Source organism: Aythya marila (assembly GCF_965140915.1).
Source record: "Aythya marila genome assembly, chromosome: 4".
Classification (NCBI taxonomy): domain Eukaryota; kingdom Metazoa; phylum Chordata; class Aves; order Anseriformes; family Anatidae; genus Aythya; species Aythya marila.
In genome coordinates this window covers 30,958,962-30,981,778 of record NC_139045.1, presented here as the reverse complement: position 1 = coordinate 30,981,778, position 22,817 = coordinate 30,958,962, and the positions used below count along the sequence as shown (strand labels likewise).

At 34.7% G+C, this 22,817-nt stretch overlaps 1 protein-coding gene across 3 annotated transcripts in view; it reads left to right on the top strand.

The window, feature by feature from the left end:
• The window catches only part of GUCY1A1 (guanylate cyclase 1 soluble subunit alpha 1), a 34,920-nt gene extending 16,239 nt beyond the window's left edge, over positions 1-18,681 (top strand). For 2 of the 3 annotated variants that reach the window (XM_082760051.1, XM_082760052.1), the window contains exons 2-9: positions 4,643-5,054; positions 7,763-7,824; positions 9,057-9,115; positions 10,187-10,896; positions 12,098-12,583; positions 13,094-13,237; positions 15,288-15,442; positions 17,650-18,681. In XM_082760051.1, the coding sequence (XP_082616177.1) occupies positions 4,806-5,054; positions 7,763-7,824; positions 9,057-9,115; positions 10,187-10,896; positions 12,098-12,583; positions 13,094-13,237; positions 15,288-15,442; positions 17,650-17,851 (2,067 nt within the window). In that variant the 5' untranslated portion in view covers positions 4,643-4,805 and the 3' untranslated portion in view covers positions 17,852-18,681. The remainder of the gene's footprint in view (positions 1-4,642; positions 5,055-7,762; positions 7,825-9,056; positions 9,116-10,186; positions 10,897-12,097; positions 12,584-13,093; positions 13,238-15,287; positions 15,443-17,649) is intronic. The other variant, XM_082760053.1, reaches the window with a different exon arrangement.
• The last annotated feature ends 4,136 nt before the right edge of the window (positions 18,682-22,817 follow it).

The window sequence follows — 22,817 nt, the reverse complement described above, 5'->3', positions numbered from 1 at the left end:
TTTCTAGGAAGATTTTAGAAGCCTCCTTAAAATCTTTGGAAATGGACAAATCACTTTGATTCTGCAGCTACACACACCACTTTAGATAGAAAAAGTAAAGTGCAGATATTGCATTTCAGATTTGTAAGACTAAATGACAGCATTCAGTTTTTTTCCCCTCAGTTTGTTTGCTGACAAGAGCTGAATCCACAATGAGGTATTTCTGATAGGGTAATGGGTACTACTAACCTGTCTTGCTAGGAGCTGACTGTATTTTGCCTGTGCATAAAGTAACAGATCCTGCCTTGCTCTGTGCAGAGTCCTACTGGCAAGGTGTAAAAGGCAGTGATTTCTGAATCCCACAGGAATTAGAGCTCAGTAGGAATTGCAGCTCTAGATTTTACATAAAAGCAAGATAGAAGTTAACAACTACTTCTGTTGAGGCGATAACTTCCAGACCACACTAAGCTCCTTCAAGCGCTGCAATCACTCTTGTGCTGCAGAAAGTTAGATCCAGTCAGCAATATATTTTGACTGATGCAAAGCAAACTATATATATATATATTTTAATTGTTGCTTAACATATAGCAGTTCACCTTATGTATGTCTGATTAAAAAAAGTAACACAGTAGCACATAACAGATTCTGCCCTTCTCTAAGCAAAGGGCTCAGTTTACATGAAGAAAAAAGTATGTAATGTTGCTTCTAATTTTTCACCCACGTCTGCAAGTTAAGATTATAAAACAACTTTAGCTACTGTTAGCAAGTGGCATTGCTTAATTCGTATAAATGGCTATGTTAATATTAAAGAGTTTTACTGTATGATTGATTCACTGCACTTTATTTCATGCTATTGTCAAGGAAATGTTTTAGCAGAGGAAAATATTCAGAAGCAACTAGTACAAACAAGCATACAGGAAGGCATTTTGGCTGTAAGACAAGTACAGATGTAAATATACAATGAAATGTTTGCACAGAGCATTTTGAGCACTGTTAAATTATCCTACTGCTATGACTATACTATGTAAAGTCATTTTAGTTTTTCTGAGTGGCACAATGCCATGTTCTATTCAGTCAGACATCAAATAAATTAATTGCTTGTAGTTTAATCTCACCACAGATTATCTAATTTTAATTTTCAGTTTGTTTCCAAAGGTAAATAAGACAGCAATTAATACAGCAGAGATGGAGAATTCACATTAAACAGTGCAGCTTCCCTGGGATAAGCTCTCAGAAAGCATGTTTGGACAGAAATCAAAACCAGAAACTTTTTTTCACTTTTCCTCAAGTTGTTTTTTTCTTTTTTTTTTTTTTTTTTTTTTTTTTTTTTCTAGTTATGGTCAGAAAGTGTCTTTAAATATTATCAACCATGGAAAGGCTGGAGTTCATTATTCTTGAAACACATCTGCAAATGTTTGATTTAACCTGTGATATGTGCCACATCTCATCTTTCTCATACCTCTTAGTCCATTATACTGCTGGAATTCCTTCCTTAAATTCTACAGTAGTGATTCACTGTCCTTCTCCTTTCAGACACTTAAAACCCCTGTCTAATTACTGTTTGAGTGAGGCAGGTTTTCCTAGAACTTAACGGACTTTTATTTTCTGAATTTTAGTTACTTTAAGTACATGATACTCTTAAGATACCAAATGGAAACTCGATGTTTCAATTAAGAAAGACCTAGTATATGTATGGTTTTTATTTTCAGTATTTGAATCCTCTGAAGTTGTGATGTAATCAGGTTTCCACTCTGTGTCTTTAAAGATGTGATTTAGGGGGTCTTGTCATTGCAGGAACAGAATCTTAACGTGATCACTGCTTTAAACTTGCTATGCCTAATAAGGTGATACTGGTTTGAACTGGAGTACATGCTATCAAAGGTTCATCCCCTTTGTTCCTAGGAAAAAAAGGATAGTTACAAAGTATTTCTGCAAAAGCATTCTTTAGGAACTGTGTCATAATTACTTGGAATTTAAAGATCTGCACATGAAAAATATTATTTTTGTACAACAGTGTTATTACTAGAAATGTCACAGATCTCATTTTACATTCTTGCAAATGCATGATAGCTTTTATATAAACAGCAGTTGGCAGGAACACAACATCACATTCAGAGGAAGGGCACAGATTCTAGCGCCCACTGGGGAAGAGGAGGCTAAGAGTGTGGGTGTCCTACAGCACCGAGGACGGTAGACTGCATCCCAGAAAGAAGCTGTGAATACAGCAGATGCATGCCCAGCAGCTCTGCCAACTCAGGGATTTTCGTGTCACTGCCCACTTTGCCCCTGAGTTAAGTCCTGGCCTGCGATGATCTTAGGGTGGGACCTGATTTCCACCATGCAGCTTCTGGCCACTCCAGGTTTTCCTGGTGTAAAATAATGGCAATAAGTTCCCTCACTGAGCTGATTCTGCCTGCCCAGATATTTTTTATACTGCATTGAATGAAACTTTATTAAAATACAATATCCTACAATGGAATTGAACCCCCATGTGATTCCAGATTACTGTCTTCTAGAAAGAAATAATTCTGCCAACTGGGGGAGGGGAAGGGTTGGACACAACTAAAAACTACTAATCATTGCTGAAGGTCAGTCACTACCTTTGTTCGTAATTTAGTGCAAATGCGCTGAAATTTGTTGGTACCTAATTTAACCAGTAACTCAGTCTCACATTCTTCACAGACAGAGAACCTTTTGTGTTTTTTTAATTTATTTATTTTTAATAGCAACACATAAATGAAGTATGGCATTAACTGGGAGATGCTCTAGTGTTTTATTACACTTAAACATATTTCAACAAAAAAATATTTCAGATTTTTTTTTTCCAAAATTTTACTGCTCTTGATTTAAAAAAAGTTTTAGTAGTGTTACTTTGTAAATTCAAGATTTATCTTGACATTTAAGGCCCAAATTGAGCAAAGCATGTATGTATATATGTATGATCCATCACAGACATAAATCTATTTTTGGCAATGCTTCACATATATACTTACATTACTATTTTTCTTAACAGTTTTAGTACACAGATTCAGTACACTGTCCAATTAAGTACAAAAAAGATGCATTTTTTTCTGCTTTCCTTTTTTACTAAAGCAATATGAGGTTATATAATGGTTCCTGAAGGAAAATATTTACATATATATGTAAATACTTATAAAGAAAACTAATATATATTCATGCATACAGAATGTGTGATTCTTGCTTAGAATTTTTCAGTGCCTCATCTGCTACACAAGAGTGTGCAACAATAAAAAAATAAGCATTACTGATACCCATGCAGTAGAAACAAATAATTTTCTATATAAAAACTGAAATCAGAAATACAGAATCTTAAACAGTCTTTAGCCTCTTATTCTTAGCATTGTGTTTACCGATTCTTAAACTAATAGTATATTAATTTTGATAGATGTCCCCTAGAAGCTGACCTGACACCATCAGTATTAAAGCATACTTTAAAAGGCCTTTTCTGCCAATGCTTTTTTTTTCCTTTTTTTTTTTTTTTTTCCCCCCTTTTCAGCAGGAGGTCCAGCCAAAGTGGCTTCTGCCTGTTTCTTCTCTTATCCATGCCACTTGTGCTGGCTCTGCAGCATACCCCTGCTGTGCCATTCATACAGCTGTTTCAAAAGAAGCAGTTGATAACCTGTATCAGAGAATTAGTTATTTTTAAACTCTGGTGCAATTGCTATGTGACCCTAAAAGCCCTTTGGGTGTCTCAGAGGGAGGAAAATGCAATGTGGTGCACAGGCTGATTAAAGCCACAGTGTCTCTGAAAGAAAGTGTTATTGTACTACATCTCTGGAGAGAGAAATGTAACACGTTAGCTGCTTCAAGAGTTGCCTGAAGGTCTCAAGGATTACCTTGTTAGAGTATTACATGAAGATGAGGGGATCTGATTCAAAGAGCTACGGTCAATAGAAAATGTAGCCCTTAAGGGAAGAGCCTTTTCAGATTAAGTCTTACTAAAATATATGTAACAAAAAGGGAATAATTACTAAAATCAACTGTTCAACTCTGTTCTGAATGTGTTGTTTGAAAGACATCACCTGTAAAAGCATAAAATCCCTTGGTGTTTTCCAAGCAACTATATCAGTTATGTGGTCTAGCTGTCACTAGTCAGTGGCTTTTACAAGAGGCATTAACCTGTGGTCTTGGATGGTCTGCAGTTCCAGCAGTGAAAGTGTCAACTTTATTCACGCAGTTCTCTGTTACAAAAAGGATACCTTGAGCATCAATTAAACTGAGATTTAAGTGTCCATTACAAATCAGTTTAATTGTGCCACATCGGGTAGTTTTAATAGCTGCTTGTGAAGAATTAAGAAGGTTTCTCATTGAAATTCAGGTCTTTACTCTGTTAGGAGCCTCATCCATCACTATGACCAAGGATGTATCATATAAAACATTTCCTCTGCCTTAATCACCGGAGCCACAGTTCAGCTAAGCACTTAACCACACACACCACTTGAAGCATTACCTGAAGCATTCAAATCAGTACGGATTACATGTTTAAAATGTCACATGAGTAAAGCTTAAGTGCTCTCCTGAGCAAGGCCCTAGAAAAGCCATTATTTTAATGTACATATGGTAAAAATGGAACATCATGGGAATTTAAAGGAGAAAATAAAATAACGTTTTGTTGTGTGCTTTTATTTTTCTTGTTTTGTAGGGGTGCATATTTGTTCCCGTGATGACTTTTAACTACCAATAATCTTCCACAGTGGTTGCCTCATCTAATATTCTGGCATCTTCTTCTCTTGTTAGTAAACAAAAGAGAACTATTAAACACAAAGCCAAGTACTCTTAATCTCCAGAGAGAGACTTTGTACAGTATGTTCTGTACAAAACTGAAAGACTTGAAGATCACAGGGGAATGTCCTTTCTCCTTACTGACTCAAACTCACATTACTGATGAACGTGAGAAGGACTGCACAGAAAACAGCTCTAGTGCAGCTCTGCCCATCTGCAAAGAGGTCCACGAAAAAGATGCTCAAGGAGACCTTCCACAAAGGAAAACAAGCAGAAGTAGAGTGTACCTGCACACATTAACTGAAAGCATCTGCAAGCTAATCTTTCCTGAGGTAAACAGATAATGTGTATTAATACTACCATTTCATTATACATATTAAAAATGCATTGATGTAAGCATTTTGAAAGCTGTTTTGACTTCAGAGTTTGTATTCTTATTTAGCTCAGTGTAGCTTAAACCCTCATTTCATCCTTTTCCATTCCTTTTGTATACAATTTTGCCATAATGAGTTTTGTCCACTCTTACAATATCTCTTCCATTGTACTTCCCTGTATTTTTAGCCTTCCATTTGCAACCTTCCACTGATCATTTCTCCTTAAAAACATGCATTTCCATAGCATTTTATTAGTGTTACAGTTGGAGAAACTCTGCCATGTCACCTAATTACATGAATTATATGAATTATAGGAATTACATGGTTACCTTGTCAATTCACCTAATTGAATCCATACTAAGTACATTATTCATTATCACAAAAAAAAAAAAGAATCACTGTTTTCATCTGCTATGATACTGACCTCTGCTATGTTATTTTTAAAAATATTACTGTCTGTGTTTCATGCAAAGGAAAATCCTTAAGCATGTATTCAAGCAAATAATTCAAACATAGCAAACAGAACTTGTCTTAAGTGGGCTGTACCATAGCTAACTGATTTAAATGTGTGAAGACTACAGAACTTGACACCTAATTCCAGTGTCCCCACAGCAGAAACCATGTCTTACTCCCTGCCCTGGAGAGACTGAACAGAATAGCTGTGCAACTGGGAAATGCAATGATCATATTGAAACACTGAACTAATTAATATCTATTAGTTAAGATGAAGAAAATCCTGTAGCAGTTCACAGAGGGATTCTTACATCTCTGCTCAACTCTGCTGAAAACAGGCACAATACATTCACAGCAGTTTGCTTGAGTGAAGATGAATACCAGGGCTTATTTCTGTATAAAGAATCACAACTTTAAAGTGCAGCTGTGTAACATTCTGTACTTGGGCTTGCCTCAAATTTGGAGGAAGGCGTGAATGAACTGACTGATATATATTGGGATTATACAGTGAATGGTCTTCTCTGGATGTTCATTAATTACAATTCAGTTAGGGACAATCAGTGTACCTTAATAAATGTGCTGGAGTTTTTTGAATCTATTTGCACATATATTTTTGCAACGTATCCATCTCATTCTTTTGCTAAAACTCTACATTATCCATTTTTTATAGATGACTTTTTACTTTTGCTGCACTTACATAGAAGAAATTCATCCCTTTAAACTGATCTTTACTTTAAATGTTTAAAGGAAAGACTTCCAAGGCAAAAATGAACTGAAAAGTACCCTTTGTATAGTGTCATGATTGCTGTTTTAAGTCAGATTGGCTGTAGTCTTCTATTTCATCTAATTTTATTTTTAGTATATAGTTGTTGATGGTATTTTTAATGAAATACTTTTTTTTTTTTTTTCCTTTAAAGAGTGGTATATGTGTATGCACCTGCCTATTATATAAATATGATAGGCTAGTTCCTCAGCTATGACAAAAGGCTAGCAAAGTTCAGTTTAGATTTTTGATTGGAAACAGTCCCCAGAAGATACTGCCACTCTTTCATGGGATATTTTATTCTGGAGTGAAAACTTTCCTTTTAAAAAACAAACAAACAAAAAAAGTAAAAGATACAGTGGAAAAAATAATTTTGCTAGGGAATGAAAACCAAAGAAAAGCCAGACCAAATCAAGCATAACACACAAATTCTAACATGGAAGTGCAATGCTATTCTATGACCCTGTCTCTGTTGAAGTTTGGGTTTCAAATGATTGGAGACTACATACAGAAGACAGCTCTTCAGGTCACAAAGCAGTTGTAATACACATTTGGGAAGTATTGTATCTGCTCCAATTAGAAACTACAGAAAGAATACGGAAGGAGAGGATTGATGGAAAATGAGGTAAATCTTCATGGTACTCTAAAGGTTCTTTATTATGAAAAATATTTACAAAGGTTATCTACAGTGGATAGATTTTCATCTGGAGGATACTTGGGTTTGCAGAATACCTAGCTGAAATCCTTCTTTTTCTACAAGTATATATCATATAACATCATCTTGAAATGTTATAGTCTTGAAAACAGAAAAGGAAGTAATCTGAAACACAGAATGTTATATTGATCTTTAATGTCTGCTTTTGAGGCTGTTACCTTTAGCAATTTTGACGTTGACACTTTTGAAAATTGCCCTGAAAAAAAATCTACTATTCGAAGAAAAGTTAATATTTAGAAGAACCACTTTTTAATATCTTTTGCTGGGGATAGAATGCAGAATGTAGTATTTTTGTTTGTTTGTTTGTTTGTTTTTGTTTGTTTGTTTGTTTTGTCATGAGAATAAATTTTATATTTACTAAAGTAGTTCTGAACTGAGGGGTAATTCTCTTTTGGGTGTGGCGGGTTATGATAGAAAGTTGAGTTAGTTATTTCTCAGTAGCACTGTCTTTATTATCCTCTGACAACTTGGAGGTAAAGTACATCACTATTTTAAATGCCTAACTACAGGTACACATCAGCTAAGGGGGCTTAATTACAGTGGTAGTGGAGTTGAAGACATCAACATAAACTAAACCCCAAACACAAAAATAGCATGTTCCTTTAATGATACCACCTCGAAAAAAGATGTTAGTCCCAGGGACAGCAAAGTATTTCTCCTTATAAAAATGTTATTCTTCTGATTAAATTTTCAGCAATGATATTTTAATCAATGTAGATTTTTTTTCTTCCCCAGTTTGAAAGGCTAAATCTTGCACTTCAAAGAACACTAGCAAAACACAGAATAAAAGAAACCAGGTATGTATGTGTAATGGGTTTGCAACTGCATTGTGCACCAAAAATGTTTTGCTGAGAGTTATTAACAACTGGGCTGGTGACTGGGAATCAGGAATTCTGGAATCTATGTTCTATTACCTTGTTAAATTGGTGTGTGACATTTCATGCAATGTAAGTTGGCTTGATGGGCAAAATAAGCCATTTGTGCGGGGAAATATTGCTTAAAATAAGCGGGTGTTTTGGAGGAACTTGGAGATACTCAGACATAGATGGAAAGGTGAATATGGTTGCCTTATTTCACAATTGTATGGCCTTTTAATAGTAAATAAAACACTGATATTTCTATGACCCTGGGGAAAGAATTTTAAATGCAAATGATTAGTATTACACAAAAAAATGTTGGCTTTGGATACGGTGAATGATCATAGATAGTCTAGAAAGCTGAGCAGATGTGTGTTGCAAATGCGGACTGAAATGAATACTTTAATTACGTATTGTTTCATGCAGTATTAGTTTGAAACAAAAACATAGTATTCTATTCTGAATGGTGTATTAAGGCAAATCTAAAGCAAATCTAAACATCTGTAATGCAGCTTTTGCATATGTATTTATTTAAAATATTTCAATTAAGGAAATTCAGAAAATCTCTATCAATGGCTAACTGTTTATATAGAAGTTCATCTAAGCTACATCTTCTCATCATTTTGCATCTGACATTCAAGGTGATATTTTTTGACCTCACAGAACTCAGAGAGCTGCCATTCTGTATCACAGACATCTGGATTACTACCTATGAATAAGTAATTTTAAAGTAATGAATTATTCTATAAAAACAGAAATACCTTCTCAAATCTTTTTTATTTAATGGAATGTAAAATGCTTGAATGTATATTCCAGTTATATTATACATGAATATGAAATATAATTACAACTTCAAGTAACAAAATATAATCCAAACTAAAAATAGGGTTGTTGCAACGTAAGAGATTTTAATCAATGACAGCCTGCAGCATTCGGCCTCAATCCATAATCTGAGCTCAGACTAAAATTTTAATTTATCTCAAATGCACAGGATAATCTAAGATCCCACCAAAACCCTATTTTGCATGAAAGAAAAACTGCCTATTTGATCAGCAGAACTTGGTCTTTACTGAGTAAAGACAGGCTAGATATAACTTCTGTTGCATATTATTTTTACCATGTTTATCTTGATTTTTTCAGGGGTTTTATTTATATTTTTATGATCTTTACAGAAAAACTGGGGATAGAGAAGATTTTGAAAAAATAATCAGTGATCATGCTGATGCAGCAGGTAATGTAAGCTTGTTTAATAATACATCGATATTGCACATACATAGATTATATAAAGCTGATATAACTATAAAGTAATGCATGCATGTATAAAATAGTCTTGTTATTAAGAAATAATTTCCTCATCATGATGGCTTGAGTGATGCTGACATCACAGATAGTAAACTACATCTGTTCAACTAACAGCTCAGAGAGTCAAGACTTGAGTTAGAGTTTCTCAACTCTGAGATGTCATAATTCATACACTGCAAAGATAACAACATATAGGGAGTTGTAAGATACATTCAGTAATACATGACAGTGTTATACTGAAAAAATGTTTGATCCTTTACATCTTCTGGAGGATTCTAGTCTGTGGGAAGAGAACTGCTTTAATTTGCAATAGGAGAACTCTCTGGCTACATCTATAGTAGTAAATTAACATTTCCAGAAACTGAAACTTGGTCTTCTGTATACTTAAGCTGTTAAGCTGGTCCTGGCACACAGTTGGCCTGTGACAGATAACAGTTTTCCAAATGATTCCCAGTAACAGTTGGGGAGTTGGGACATACTCAACAATCAGTTTGCGTGCAGCTATCCCATTAAAATGAATTTGCTACAAAGATGTGAGCCGTTCTGTGCCAGTTGGTCTCAGTGCCCTGGAATATTCCTAGGGTCATTTAATTTATTGGATCAAGCATAATATTTATATCTGCATGTGTGCACAAAGACGATTTAATTTTGACTCTTATTTAGTTTTATAAAATTATTTTATTTCTTTATGTCAGGCTAAGGGAACTGGGTTAAGTCCTGTGCCAAAATTTGCATTCATTCTGTCTACACCCCCTACTGCACAGCACTGAGTCTTGGATCATTCCAAACTACAGCCTATTGCCTCCATGTTTTCCAGGCACCAGGTAGTACAACTTTAATTGGTCATAACAGGACACCTAAGAGCGAAACTCCTCAGCTGTCTGTGATGGGTCAAGGAAGGAAATTGCTAATTTGGTTTGATGTAGGATGAAAAAAGTGGAGATTAGCCTGAGATTCAGCGTGATGTGTGCAGTTCTGACTAAAATATGATTCCATGCAGGTGTGCCTGTGGAGTCTCTACGGGAATCTCTTGGTGAAGAGCTATTCAAAATATGCTATGAAGAGGATGAACACATACTAGGAGTTATTGGAGGAACCCTTAAGGACTTCTTGAACAGTTTCACTACTCTGCTGAAGCAAAGTGGCCACAACCAAGAAGCAGGAAAAAAGGACAGACTTGAAGAAGCCTCCATATTATGCCTGGAGAAAGATCAGGACTTCTTAAATGTGTATTACTTCTTTCCCAAGAAAGTCACGAGTCTTATTTTATCTGGCATTATTAAGGCAGCAGCTCATATTTTGTATGAAACTGAGGTGGAAGTCATGCTCATGCCTCCTTGTTTCCATAATGACTGCACTGAGTTTGTTAATCAGCCTTATTTACTTTACTCTATACAAGTCAAAAGCGCAAAACCTTCTTTATCTCCATGTAAACCACAGTCTTCACTTGTGATTCCTGCCTCTGTATTCTGTAAGATTTTCCCATTTCATTTTATGTTTGACAAGGACATGTCTGTTCTACAAGTTGGAAATGGGATAAGAAGACTTTTGACCAGGAGAGAATTTCAAGCTAAGCCTAATTTTGAAGAGTATTTTGAAATTCTTACCCCTAAAATAAGCTGCACTTTCAGTGGAATAATGACAATGCTAAATATGCAGTTTACTGTACGAGTGAGAAGATGGGATAATACTGATATGAAATCATCCATGGTAAGAGAATTTTTAAAACTATGGCTTCAGTGAGGAATTTATTTTCTTTTGGGAGATGCGAGACAGTTAAAATAGCCACCAAACAAAATTATGTTGTATTTTTCATTGTCTACCTTTCAACATCTAATACAAATAAATAATAATGATCTATGGTGAGGGCACTGTAATGTAATTCAGATTCTGGAACCAATATTTAGTCAAAATTCTCCATTAGAACTTCTTTTTTTTACATGAGTAAAATCTGACTGTTAACATGATTTTATTAAAAAAGGAGTAATTTGAAATATGGAGATAAACTCAGTGAATTGAGATAAAGTCAGTGACATGTCATGCTGCGGAGAATAAGAGCATCACCACTACAGAGACGGTGGCAGGGGAAGCTTAACCTAAGTGCAATTGAGTCACCTAAAAACAACAGTTCTAAGATTTGGGGAAAGGAATAGACATTTCCTGTGCTCATTGAGCCTTTGCTTTCTTCAGGATTTTGTATCTTTGATATTCAGATACCTGAACTGATGCAATCACTATCATGAAATATCCTTTTTTTTTTTTTTTTTCTCAAAAAAAATAGTGATTCAAAGCAATGTTAAGGAGAGCTCTGCAGCATCTTGCACATTACACAACTGAGTATGGAAGAGACATAAAAACAGCACTTCACACAAAATACCGTGCCTTTTCAGGTCATTAAAGTGGGATATTTCTGGCATTTTTGCTTTTTAATTTTAAATTGCAGTGAGTACTGAACATCCTCTAATAAAACTGAAACTGTTGTTTTCACTTTATCTTACAGAGAAAGAAGTGCATGAACCAAACATGGTTTTGCTAACCAGTTGTTAGCAGAAATTCATTGACCACTGTAATCAATACAATCTTAAACAGTAGATAAAAATGCACAAAATTCTTCTTTTGATTTTCTTTTCTCTCTAAGATAAAATTGATACTTACTAATACCCAAACATAATTAGGGGTTTGTCCTTAAGCTGTGGTTTAACTTTTGCACCAGAAGGCTCATGTAAAATAAGCTGAACTTACAATTTAGCTGTATGATTTTGTATTCCATGTTTTCTCTTTAGCAACTGAATGAAGATGTGAGGACTATGGGCCACTCTGATTCACCTGTGGTTCAGCAAAATGTGTGTCTTGTTTCTAAGCACTTGCCATGCAAGTTGTGCATGAATCCTTGTTTCTTTAACTGTTTCAGGTAATGGATCTTAAAGGCCAAATGATCTATATTCTTGAATCCAGTGCCATCCTATTCTTGGGATCCCCGTGTGTGGATAGGCTAGAAGATTTTACAGGACGTGGATTATACCTCTCAGATATTCCTATTCACAATGCACTGAGAGATGTTGTTCTGATCGGAGAACAAGCCAGAGCTCAGGATGGACTGAAAAAGAGGTTAGGAAAGCTGAAAGCAACCCTTGAGCAGGCCCATCAAGCACTTGAAGAGGAAAAGAAGAAGACCGTAGATCTTCTGTTTTCTATTTTTCCCGGAGAGGTTGCTCAGCAGCTGTGGCAGGGACAAGTTGTGCAAGCCAAGAAATTTAATAATGTCACAATGCTTTTCTCTGACATTGTTGGATTCACTGCCATCTGTTCTCAGTGCTCACCTATGCAGGTTATCACCATGCTTAATGAGCTTTATACTCGCTTTGATTACCAATGTGGAGAGCTAGATGTCTATAAGGTACACAATTTATTGTTCTTCTGTGGGGTTCTGTGGCAGGAAAAGAAATTATGAGTAAATGGGACAGAGGATAATAGAAGTCCAAAAAATATTTTGCCCTACACCTTCATTTTATGAAAGATTTAAAATCAATCACAAAACAATTAAAAGTATATCAACAGCATCGGCCATGCTTGCAGCCAAGTGAGAAACCCATCAAAACCTAAGAGGTCATTTTAAAAATTAATTTCAGATACAGTGCTGTGAATCTGGGGTAAATAGGTGTTTAATGTAGCAACAGGTGCCTGACAACAGGTGAGTAAGGAAAGGTATTCTAGCATTGTGCGTAGCAATAAATACAAGTTGTATATTTATTTCCTTTTGAATGACACTGCAGGATTTGCCCAGGACCATTTAGCAGGACAAATAAATCTCAGTCAAACAGTTAGGTAAAAATTCCTGCTGAGACCACAGACTATTCTTTTATATGTCAAGCAGTATAACACTAAGGAACAAATATACCTGTTTCAGGTTGAGACTATTGGAGATGCCTACTGTGTTGCTGGAGGTTTACACAAAGAAAGTGAAACCCATGCTGTTCAAATAGCATTGATGGCCCTGAAGATGATGGAGCTATCAGATGAGGTGGTGTCTCCCCATGGAGAGCCTATCAAGGTCATATATTTTTTTGTATTTTATATGGTAAAAATGGAAATTTTTGGTTGTCTAGTTGGTTTCAGGGTTTTTGTGTCAAGGAGATTTCACATTAATTCAAACAAGGTGTGGGATCAACGGTGTATGGCTGGAGAAACTGATCGTTTTAGTTCTATGAATGAGAGTTTTGTAGAGAGTTAAAGATGAAACAGAAATCTGAAAATTAACGCCAAAAGCTTAAATGTGAAATCAGTAGGTGCACATTGATAAGCTGCTGGTTTTGTCTCTGTAGCAATACATTTGTAAGTGGCGTGAAATATTCTGTTACCATTTTATAATTAGGAGACTAATCCCTTAGAATTGGAACTAATGAGAACATCAAAGTCTTTTGAGGCAACAGGTATAAACATGAATAATCAAATACATGTTCTAAATACTGCAATCCACATATCTTTAATGGATTCTGTTGCTGTTCATGTTTTACAGTCAGATACTGAACCAATACCATAAGAATGGCAAGACAACTGCCTGATTCAGTGGTAGTTACATTTATGGCCTCCTTTCAATGAGGACTTAAGCATGTACTGAACTTACCACATAGGTTCACCTCTCACTGGGAAAAAAAAAAAAAAAAAGAGAGAAAGATTGGTGTGCATGACAAATGATGTGGGCCTTCCATTAAGTTCAAATGTCCTGGAATGTGGTCTATTTTTTTAAATACTGGTGTCTCGATTCATTATGTCTTTCATTTGCTCATTTTTAACATTCATCTATTCATTCATTCCTTTAGAAAACTTCAAACTTCTTTGATTATAGATAATGAATGTTTGTATTGCAAAAACAAGAAAGTGATTATTAAGAGGATAACATGTTCCACATTTATCATACATTTATATAACAGCAGTGTTATAAATACCATTCTTTTTGTATTTCACAATATCAAATTAAACTAGGGTTAAAAATATAGAAACATCTTGTCATTATTATTATTATTATTAACATGTTTATAATTTCCACACAATTGCTACTTCTATAGTTTTGAATGAGCAATGTCATTACATTCAAAAAGTAATTTTAAAATAGAAATAAAAAAAAATGTATAAACAACTTCGAGAACCTTCTTAGAAGAAAACAGAATCTTTCTATTTCTAATGAAAGCACACATCTATTTTAATGAAATGCTTCATGACTGTTTTGCAAAGCAACAAGTATGTCATGGTATACTGTCATTTTCTATATAAATTGTCAAAGAAAAGGCGTGACTGCAAACTGCTTATTTTAAATCAGACTTCTGTGTCAATGTACGTATATGAGCCATCTTTGCTGTGTGGGTGGATTTTGCTTTTGTTGCTTTTTTTGCTTTCTCACTCAAAACTAGAAATTGTAACTTCTTCATAAATGATATGGTATTCTGTGTGTATATAAAGAACAGCACAGACAGTAGATATGCATGTTTCCCAACATCAGCCATTGTAGTGTCAGAGTGCTATGCTGAAGAAAACATGTCTACATATGTATAATGAGCATAAAATACAATAAAAAAAAAAAAAAGGAACATAAAAACCAGTACCAGCTAAGCAAAACTCAAAAATCTGAGTACAAGTTTTAAAGAAGAGGTACCAAAATGTATCAACTGCTGTATAATTTCATTAATTAGCCAAATTATGTACTCTGATATTGGGATTTACTCTTAAGTGGTACATTGTAAATACAATTCAACTGAAACTGCAGCATATACATATTTTCTTCACTGTTCCCTAAGTCTTCTGACCATAACAGAAAAGTGTGTGATTTAGTAACTGTCACCAGTCTAACATTGTGCCATGCAGTTCCTCCCAGGAAAATATTCAAGTGTCTTCACATCTCCTGATGATGTTTATACATCGAGGTAAACTTGGGCTAGCGCAGGCAGTAACGAACAGAATACAGACATTTTAAGGAGGCTATACCAACTGAATTTGTATTACTAGCTCATAATCTATTTATTTATTTTAAAGGAAAAATGCATAAAACTGACTTTAACCATTTCATTATTTTTATTTAATGCTTTTGTCTATCTTTTTATTTGAAGATGCGTATTGGCCTTCATTCTGGATCTGTCTTTGCTGGAGTTGTGGGGGTTAAAATGCCTCGTTATTGTCTCTTTGGAAATAATGTAACTCTTGCCAACAAGTTTGAGTCTTGCAGTGTACCTAGAAAAATAAATGTCAGCCCAACAACTTACAGGTACAGTGCTTTACAATGTACGTCTGTAAAATGTCCACCTGAAGTAGTTAATGTGAAATTTATTCATTATCTTGCTGATCTTTTTTCTTCCCTCTGAAGTGCTACTGTTTATTTTTCTTTTTTTTTCTCTTTTTATCTGATTGCCCATGATCGTACAGTGGTTATTTTTATTCAGAATGCAACCAGCAGCAATAAAAAGGGTGAAACAGAACAGCTGATATTTATTTTTCAGATGTTGTGTTTAAAATAAATGGAGGATCAGGGCCAATTTTGCTTCTTGCCCTGAAGCCAAAGAAAAATCTCTTGAATTTTTACTTCTCTCAAATAGTTGTCTCCTCTTTGAGCTAAGTATCTTTCAGTGTAAACTGATGCCAAGTTTATGCAGGTGCCCTTGAAAATAACCACTTAACTGCACAATTATTAAGCATCACCTTATGCATCTCCATTCTCTTTTGATTAGAGTAGTTGAATGAATAGATTGCAATGAATCAACCAAGCCAGTGTTTAGTTTATACCTGTCTTGATCACAGCTAAGTTTGAACCTTAGTATGTAATCTAGTCTGTACTATTTATTATCCATTCAAATCAGACATTTTTAGGGTATTTGTTGTCATGCAGTTAGCAAGCTCTCCCATGGAAAATACAGCATCTTTCTTTTGTACCCTTCATACTCCCAACCTCTCTTTGTATTGCTGTTTGTAATACTCTTTGTATTATCTATTTAATTGTATTTTAAAATTACCTTGCAAATATGTTTGTGGCTAAGTAATAGTGTTTTATAAGTTTGAATTTGGTGGTAGTAACAGTTCAGACTGTTACTCCAGGTCCAGGTCTGAATTTTATGCCACTTAAACTGATACAGATTATTGTTTCTTCCAGAGTGGCCAAAAAAAGTGAACTACACAAAGTGAATTCAGTAATAGGAAGCAATATTGCTGGATGGGTAAAATAACCAGAAATATGGATATATTTTTTTTTTTCCTTTTAAGGAAGCACTACTGCCTTCACTGCAGCCTGGACAGTCACCTATTCCTATTCAGTTTGTACCCACTGCTGCATATCTGATCTTGTGGCAAGGTCCTGTGGCCACTGTTAGAGAATTTGGCATGGGATCCTCTGACATTCTGTGCAGCACATGCTATGTGACTTACAGGGTGCCAAACTATAGATTATCTTGTATAGGTGATTTTTACACACGTGTTAGAGGTATCAGAGTACACAGCAAGTAACCTGCTTTTGGATCATGTACTCTAAAGAGCTATAGTGTATGTTAGAAGTACAGTGGTGGCCAACAGTGATTTCTTCCATGTGCATATGGCATAACATTTTGAATCAGATTGGCTATACCCTTCTCTTAAATCAATAGACAGTTTTTCCACACAAGATTTTTTTATATTCTGAGGCATACTCTGCATGGCTGTGTATTCATTTCAAGAGAATATCTGAAATGAGTACACTGTTGAAAAAAATAATTGTTTGGATGCCTAGAAAACAGGCAATTTAGTTAAAGGATAAACTATTGTTATTATTCTCATGGTATGTTTTTTTTTTCCCCTGCATGAATGATGTGTTAACACACTTTGTGTTTAGTGTTTTTACTTTCTGATTTGTACATGAATTATAAACAGATATTGATAACATTATGGCACCTGGCACATCTCCTATATGTAAAAGTATTTGTCTGGAACATTAGTAACAGGTTTACATTATTTATCTCTAAAGAGTACTGATCTGTATTTCAGATATAAAAGACCACTAGGTTTAGTGGACCTATGTGTGAAAAAGCAAAATTCTTAGAAGTAGTAAGAGGATCTGAATAGTTCAGTTAATAAGCTTTTCAGTATTTCATTAACACTAATCATGCTACCAGTCTCATGCTAAGCTGAGCTAGCTGTCAGTACTAGACCAGTTTTGCAAATACTTAGAACAAATATATCACCTACATTAAAAGCACAGACAAAAAAAAAAAAAAAAAAAAAAAAAAAAAAGGGCAATGTTCCTGTTTGCACTGGTGCATTAATTAACTGGTTATCAAAATTACTAAACAAACTGTTTTTTTTAATATTTTCATGAAATAATGTATAACTATAAAATCAAATTCTGCCCTGCTTTATAAAGAATACACAAATAATTATTGAATGTCTATGCATGTAGTAACAATTAGTGACTGATTCATTTTTAATCAAGATGATTAATTTTTGTTATAGGTTGTTAAAAGAATATCCAGGTTTTGTGTTCACACCTCGCTCAAGAGAAGAACTTCCTCCAAATTTTCCCAGTGATATTCCTGGAATTTGCTATTTTCTGGATGCTTATATTCAAGGAACAAGCTCACTGACTTGGTTTCAAAAGAGAGATTTGGGAGATGGCAATGCCAACTTTTTGGGTGAGGAAACAGGAATAGACTAAATTGTCTAGCACATTCACAAGTGTATAGAATAAATTTATAAATATTCTGTGGTTTTTTTTTGTATAAATTGAAAATTTTTTTTAAAATGTATGAAACATGAAAGCACTTTAGGTTGTTAACACCTGAAAGCCAGTATTAAAATTTCAGGAAGTATGTCACTGAGTACTTTCTACTTTTCCTTTGGATAGGAAACATAGTCACTAAAACAATATTGCAACTTTACTGTTTAAAATGCTACTAAAAATACATTTTCCTTGTGGTGATTTGTAAGTGCTACATAACAAACCTCTCAGTTCTATCTGTGCTGAGAATTCTAGACGTATTGTATGTGCAGTGTGTCAGGAAACATAATGTGCAAGTCATGCAGCCACATGCCGTGTTGTGAGCTGGTGCTTACCAATGACTATTAGAAATACATTTTCTTGGTGATTCCATAAGAAAAATATTCATAAAAATGCTGTCATTGCTATCACATACTCCTTCCAGTGCATCCTTTGGGCCCCATCCTTGTAGCTGCTGACCATCTTCTAACACTTGCTGGAGTGTGCTCAGCATCTTCTGGATCAGGCTGTTAATTGTAGCTAATACACATGTAAATAGCAAAGTTTGCTGCTTACTGTTTCCTGAACTTTATTTTGTGTATAAAATGAACATAGATTAAAACACTGTATAATCACATACTAAAGTCTCTGTAATCATCAAACAGTATTTTATTTCTTGGGGTTTTTAAAATACCTTATAAAAAATATCAACTTGCTATTATGTATTACAGCAATAAATGTTTTCTTTTTGTTGTCATTTAAATTTGAAAAGTTTTAAAAGGAGTGTAATAAAATGTGCTCTGGACTGTTTACTTAGAAAGGAAATTTCCCATCGGACTGTATAACATGGAACAGAAACACACTGTTTTAAAGCCATGATCCTTGTTCAAGGAGAGCAGTATATACATGACATATTACCTGGAATGCCTATGCTACACTCACTTTGTAGTTGTCAGGGGGATCTACAGATGAACAGAAGTGCTTTAAAACATATCAACACATGTATTAGTATTTCTATGGTAAAAGCTTTTCTATAGTGGATGGTGGAACATGAGTGGAGAACTCACAAGGGTCTGCCTCTGCAACTGGCAGAATAGAGTTAGTTACTGAGTCCTGAGTTTGGGATTGTGCCTTTGTAACTATCAGATTCATCTGCACAGAAATTTCTCTGTGTTGTACAGGTTGGTCCCAACTGCAGGCTAGAGAACTGCATTGTTTACACACATAAAAGTATTTCCAGTAGTACCAAATACTAATTGTTATTACTCTAACCTCTTAAACTCTTGGGTTTTGGCATATCAAACCATAAAAGCCTATCTCCAAGATACGTGCTGCTGAATCAAGATTTTGCTCTCTGAATATTTATTTACAGGTCACAATTTTATTAGACAAAGGTGCCATTCTGTTTTTTTGTTTTGTTTTGTTTTGTTTTGTTTTGTTTTCCTGAATTTGACTGCTTCATTCTGAAGCTATTGTTCTTATCCTACTCCTTTGCAGTAGAAACTTGTACAGAACAGGTACCATCAGAACTTTGAGAAAAGTCATTATAAGAGACTAGCTTTATGAACATTTAAAAAGTGCATTTTAATTCATGTTTCTTGTGAGCATCATTTGAACAAAACTTGAAATAGGGAACAAGGAATCCTGCTATTCCTTGCGATATCCTATATCCATCCAAGATGTTTATAAACTGACTCAAAAAAGGAACCTGAAAGGCTATATGTGCACGATACACACATACACACACACATATATATGCACATTTGTAATATTTTTAACAGCAGTGTTTCAAGAAAACAAGAATTTTGCAAGTCTAGGTGACTGATCTTTGCAATATTATTTTCTTAGGAAAATTCTATTCTATTGACAGAAATACCCCAAGACTAGTAGCAGTCCCATAAGGACACTCCTAGATATAAAAATGATAAGAATTATACTACTGACTCATGGTATTGACCCAGTAATAACCAAAGTCAGTAAAAATCTATCCATCTCTATGTCATTTATTGAAGATTAAAAAACACATAGGCTTTTAAACAAAAAGGATTTCTTTCTCTATATCTACAGAATGGGAGGGGAATGTAGGATATTCATCCTGGCAGTTCTTGACTCCTTCCTATGCATCTCTCTATAAAATAAAATGTGCCCTAGGCCAACATTTTTACTACAGATTAAATTCACCCTCCAGTGTTACTTTTTATAACTTTCTCTTTTTTTAACACAGAGTAGGCTACGTTATCAGCTAAGATAAAATTTCTGTAGAACTCCTTTTTATTTCACTGACTTTTTTTTTTGCTGAGGAAGTCAAAACATTCTTTTGTCTACTTCAGCCCTAATTCAGGCAAGTATCCTGATAAGTTGCTTAAGCATACATATAAAGCTATATGCTTTCATGTCAGCGAGATAAATAGGATTTATGCACATATTTAAGAAAATGATCTGGGAAGGTACTTTAATATGTACTTGTGTCCATACCTGCTCTGAAAAACAACAACAACAACAAACAACACAAGTCTATATTTATTTTTAAGTGTAACTGTTAAGAATTTAGGCCTCACTGAAGCTGTTCTCCTGTTTAAGTTTTTTGTCGAATGAATACATTTTTAATAAGGGACAATTATTTTCAGCTAATCTTTTCACTTAAATTAAAGCCAATGGAAATAAAAGAATCAGAAAATTGATAAGCAAATTGTTGAGATAATTAAAAAGAAGGCAATTTAATTGATACAATACTGGGAGATTTTGCAAGGAAATCAAACAATTGTTTTTAAGCTGATGTCTTGTATACTATTATGTTGTCTGAAATTGTGAAGTCTTCAGAGACTATAGAATGCTTTTGATATAGACATGCACAATTTAGTATTATGTACACAAACTGATGTGATGTGATTCTGATGTGATTTTTTATTTTACTAGTACATCAGCTGTGGGACTGATTCCTGTTCACATTTACTCAGTGCGATGGAAGATATGGTTTTGTCACACAGTAATTCCTTAGGCAAAAAGTTGTAAATAGTCCTTGGAATAAATAAGAAATAGTTCCTCTGAAGATATATATATATATATTCCAAGTGGATATAAATCCACTACTTTTATTTCATTCAGGCAAAACCTGATCTGATTTCAGGGAAATGTTGGGATTTTTTTTCTCATTGCTGGTGTCAGAGGAAGTGCAATTAGCATAGAGTGGTGTTTTCTTTCTCTGTGAACTGCTGTACAAAAACAAACTAAATGAATTCACAGAAACTGACAAAACATTGCAGTACACAGATAACTGAGCCCCAGGCCAGATCTACTTCTTCCTGTGAAGGAAAAATTCAGACCTCCCCAAACCCAGTTTACTTCTCCCATCACTTTCTTTTGCATTCTCTGCAGAAACAGAGCATTTCCAGCTGTAAGCTGAAAGCCATCAGAATTAAGGGAAATTTCTCTTGAATCTTGGCAAAGGGACCTTCTTTCAAACCCCACCCATCCTATAACCCAGCAGCTACTCTAACTGCTACCATTTTTTTGTGTGTCTGGTCATTGTTCTGAAAAACCAGTGGAAGGGCTGTTTTTGTTTCCTGGAATAGCAATAATTTTTGTGGCTATTTGCCATACAGCATACAAGGGACTATGTTGCTTTCAAAGCCATGCTTCAGTTCATCTGAATTCAGTTCAGCATGAACCAAAATGAACTTCTCTGAAATGAAAGCTAGGACTTTCTTTTCTACTTCTGAAGTCTGCAAGATATGTGCTACAACAGACTTTAGCAGACTTTAGAGGCCTCTTAAACCATGTCTGGTGGCATGGCTGCTCACAACTACATAGGAAGGAAATGAATCAGATATAAACCTTTCCTTTTTTTTTTTTTTTTTTTTTCCTTAAATTATTTTCCCAGTCCAATTTGCTTGAGTTCACTGACAGTCCTTTTCTGTAAAGGGAGAAAGTAAAACCCACAGCCCTACATTACTCAGCAGCACTCTGATACTGAAGCACCAATAAAAGGCAGGAGAAAATCAGTGGTTCTGAAACCTCTGCTTCATCCAGATGCAATTGTTTAAAGATAAGTTTTTTCCTGAGCATGAACAGTAGGATCTGAATGTTAAATATGCAGCTAGGCTGGAATATGAACCTGGAGAGCCAGTCAAAAAAATAATAAACTGGAAGAATCTAAAACCAAGTAAACAACCTTATAAAGTTGCATGTCTTGAGCTTCAGTGGATTTTTGATGCTGACAGTAAAGTCAAGTTGAGCCAGCTGTTTCCTAATCTAAATGGAAATGAAGACATACATTTAGTAATGTCCCAAGTATGCACAAAGGAGCAGATCAAGTAATAGACCGTTCCACTCTTCTATATATTTAACCCAAAACAAAATCTGCAAAGAAATATCAAGGACCATAACTTCCCAGGAACTTCGGACTACAAGTCTATGAAAATCAGCTGGAGTCTTTCCACTGTTTGTAGGAGGTGTTAGGAAAGAATTGGTTAGGTATAATTACTTTGCTTTGCAATTGCTAACATGATATTCCTCTTACAGGAGGATGCAACAGAGCCTGCAACGTTTCTCAAATCTACATAGATTATTGTATTGACTTATTGAGGGTTGTTTCATTTATAGCTTGTAAATACCAGAATTAGAAAACAAACCAAATGGTATATTGCTACATTAAAAATAACTAGTCTTGCTGAAGGGATCTTAAAAAAACGCATGCCTGTTTCTGCACCTTAAAAGCATATTATGATAATCTGAAATTTCAAGTCTCAGACCATTTGAAATAGCAAAATAAAAAATACCCATAATTCAGTTTGATGTTAATAAAATAGCTTCATTAAATGAAATCCAACAATACCATATAAAGCACCATTTTTATTAGGGTTTACAGTAACAATATAAACTTTAAGAGCAAAGTCCAAAGTGAAAAAATGTAACTTATTAAAAT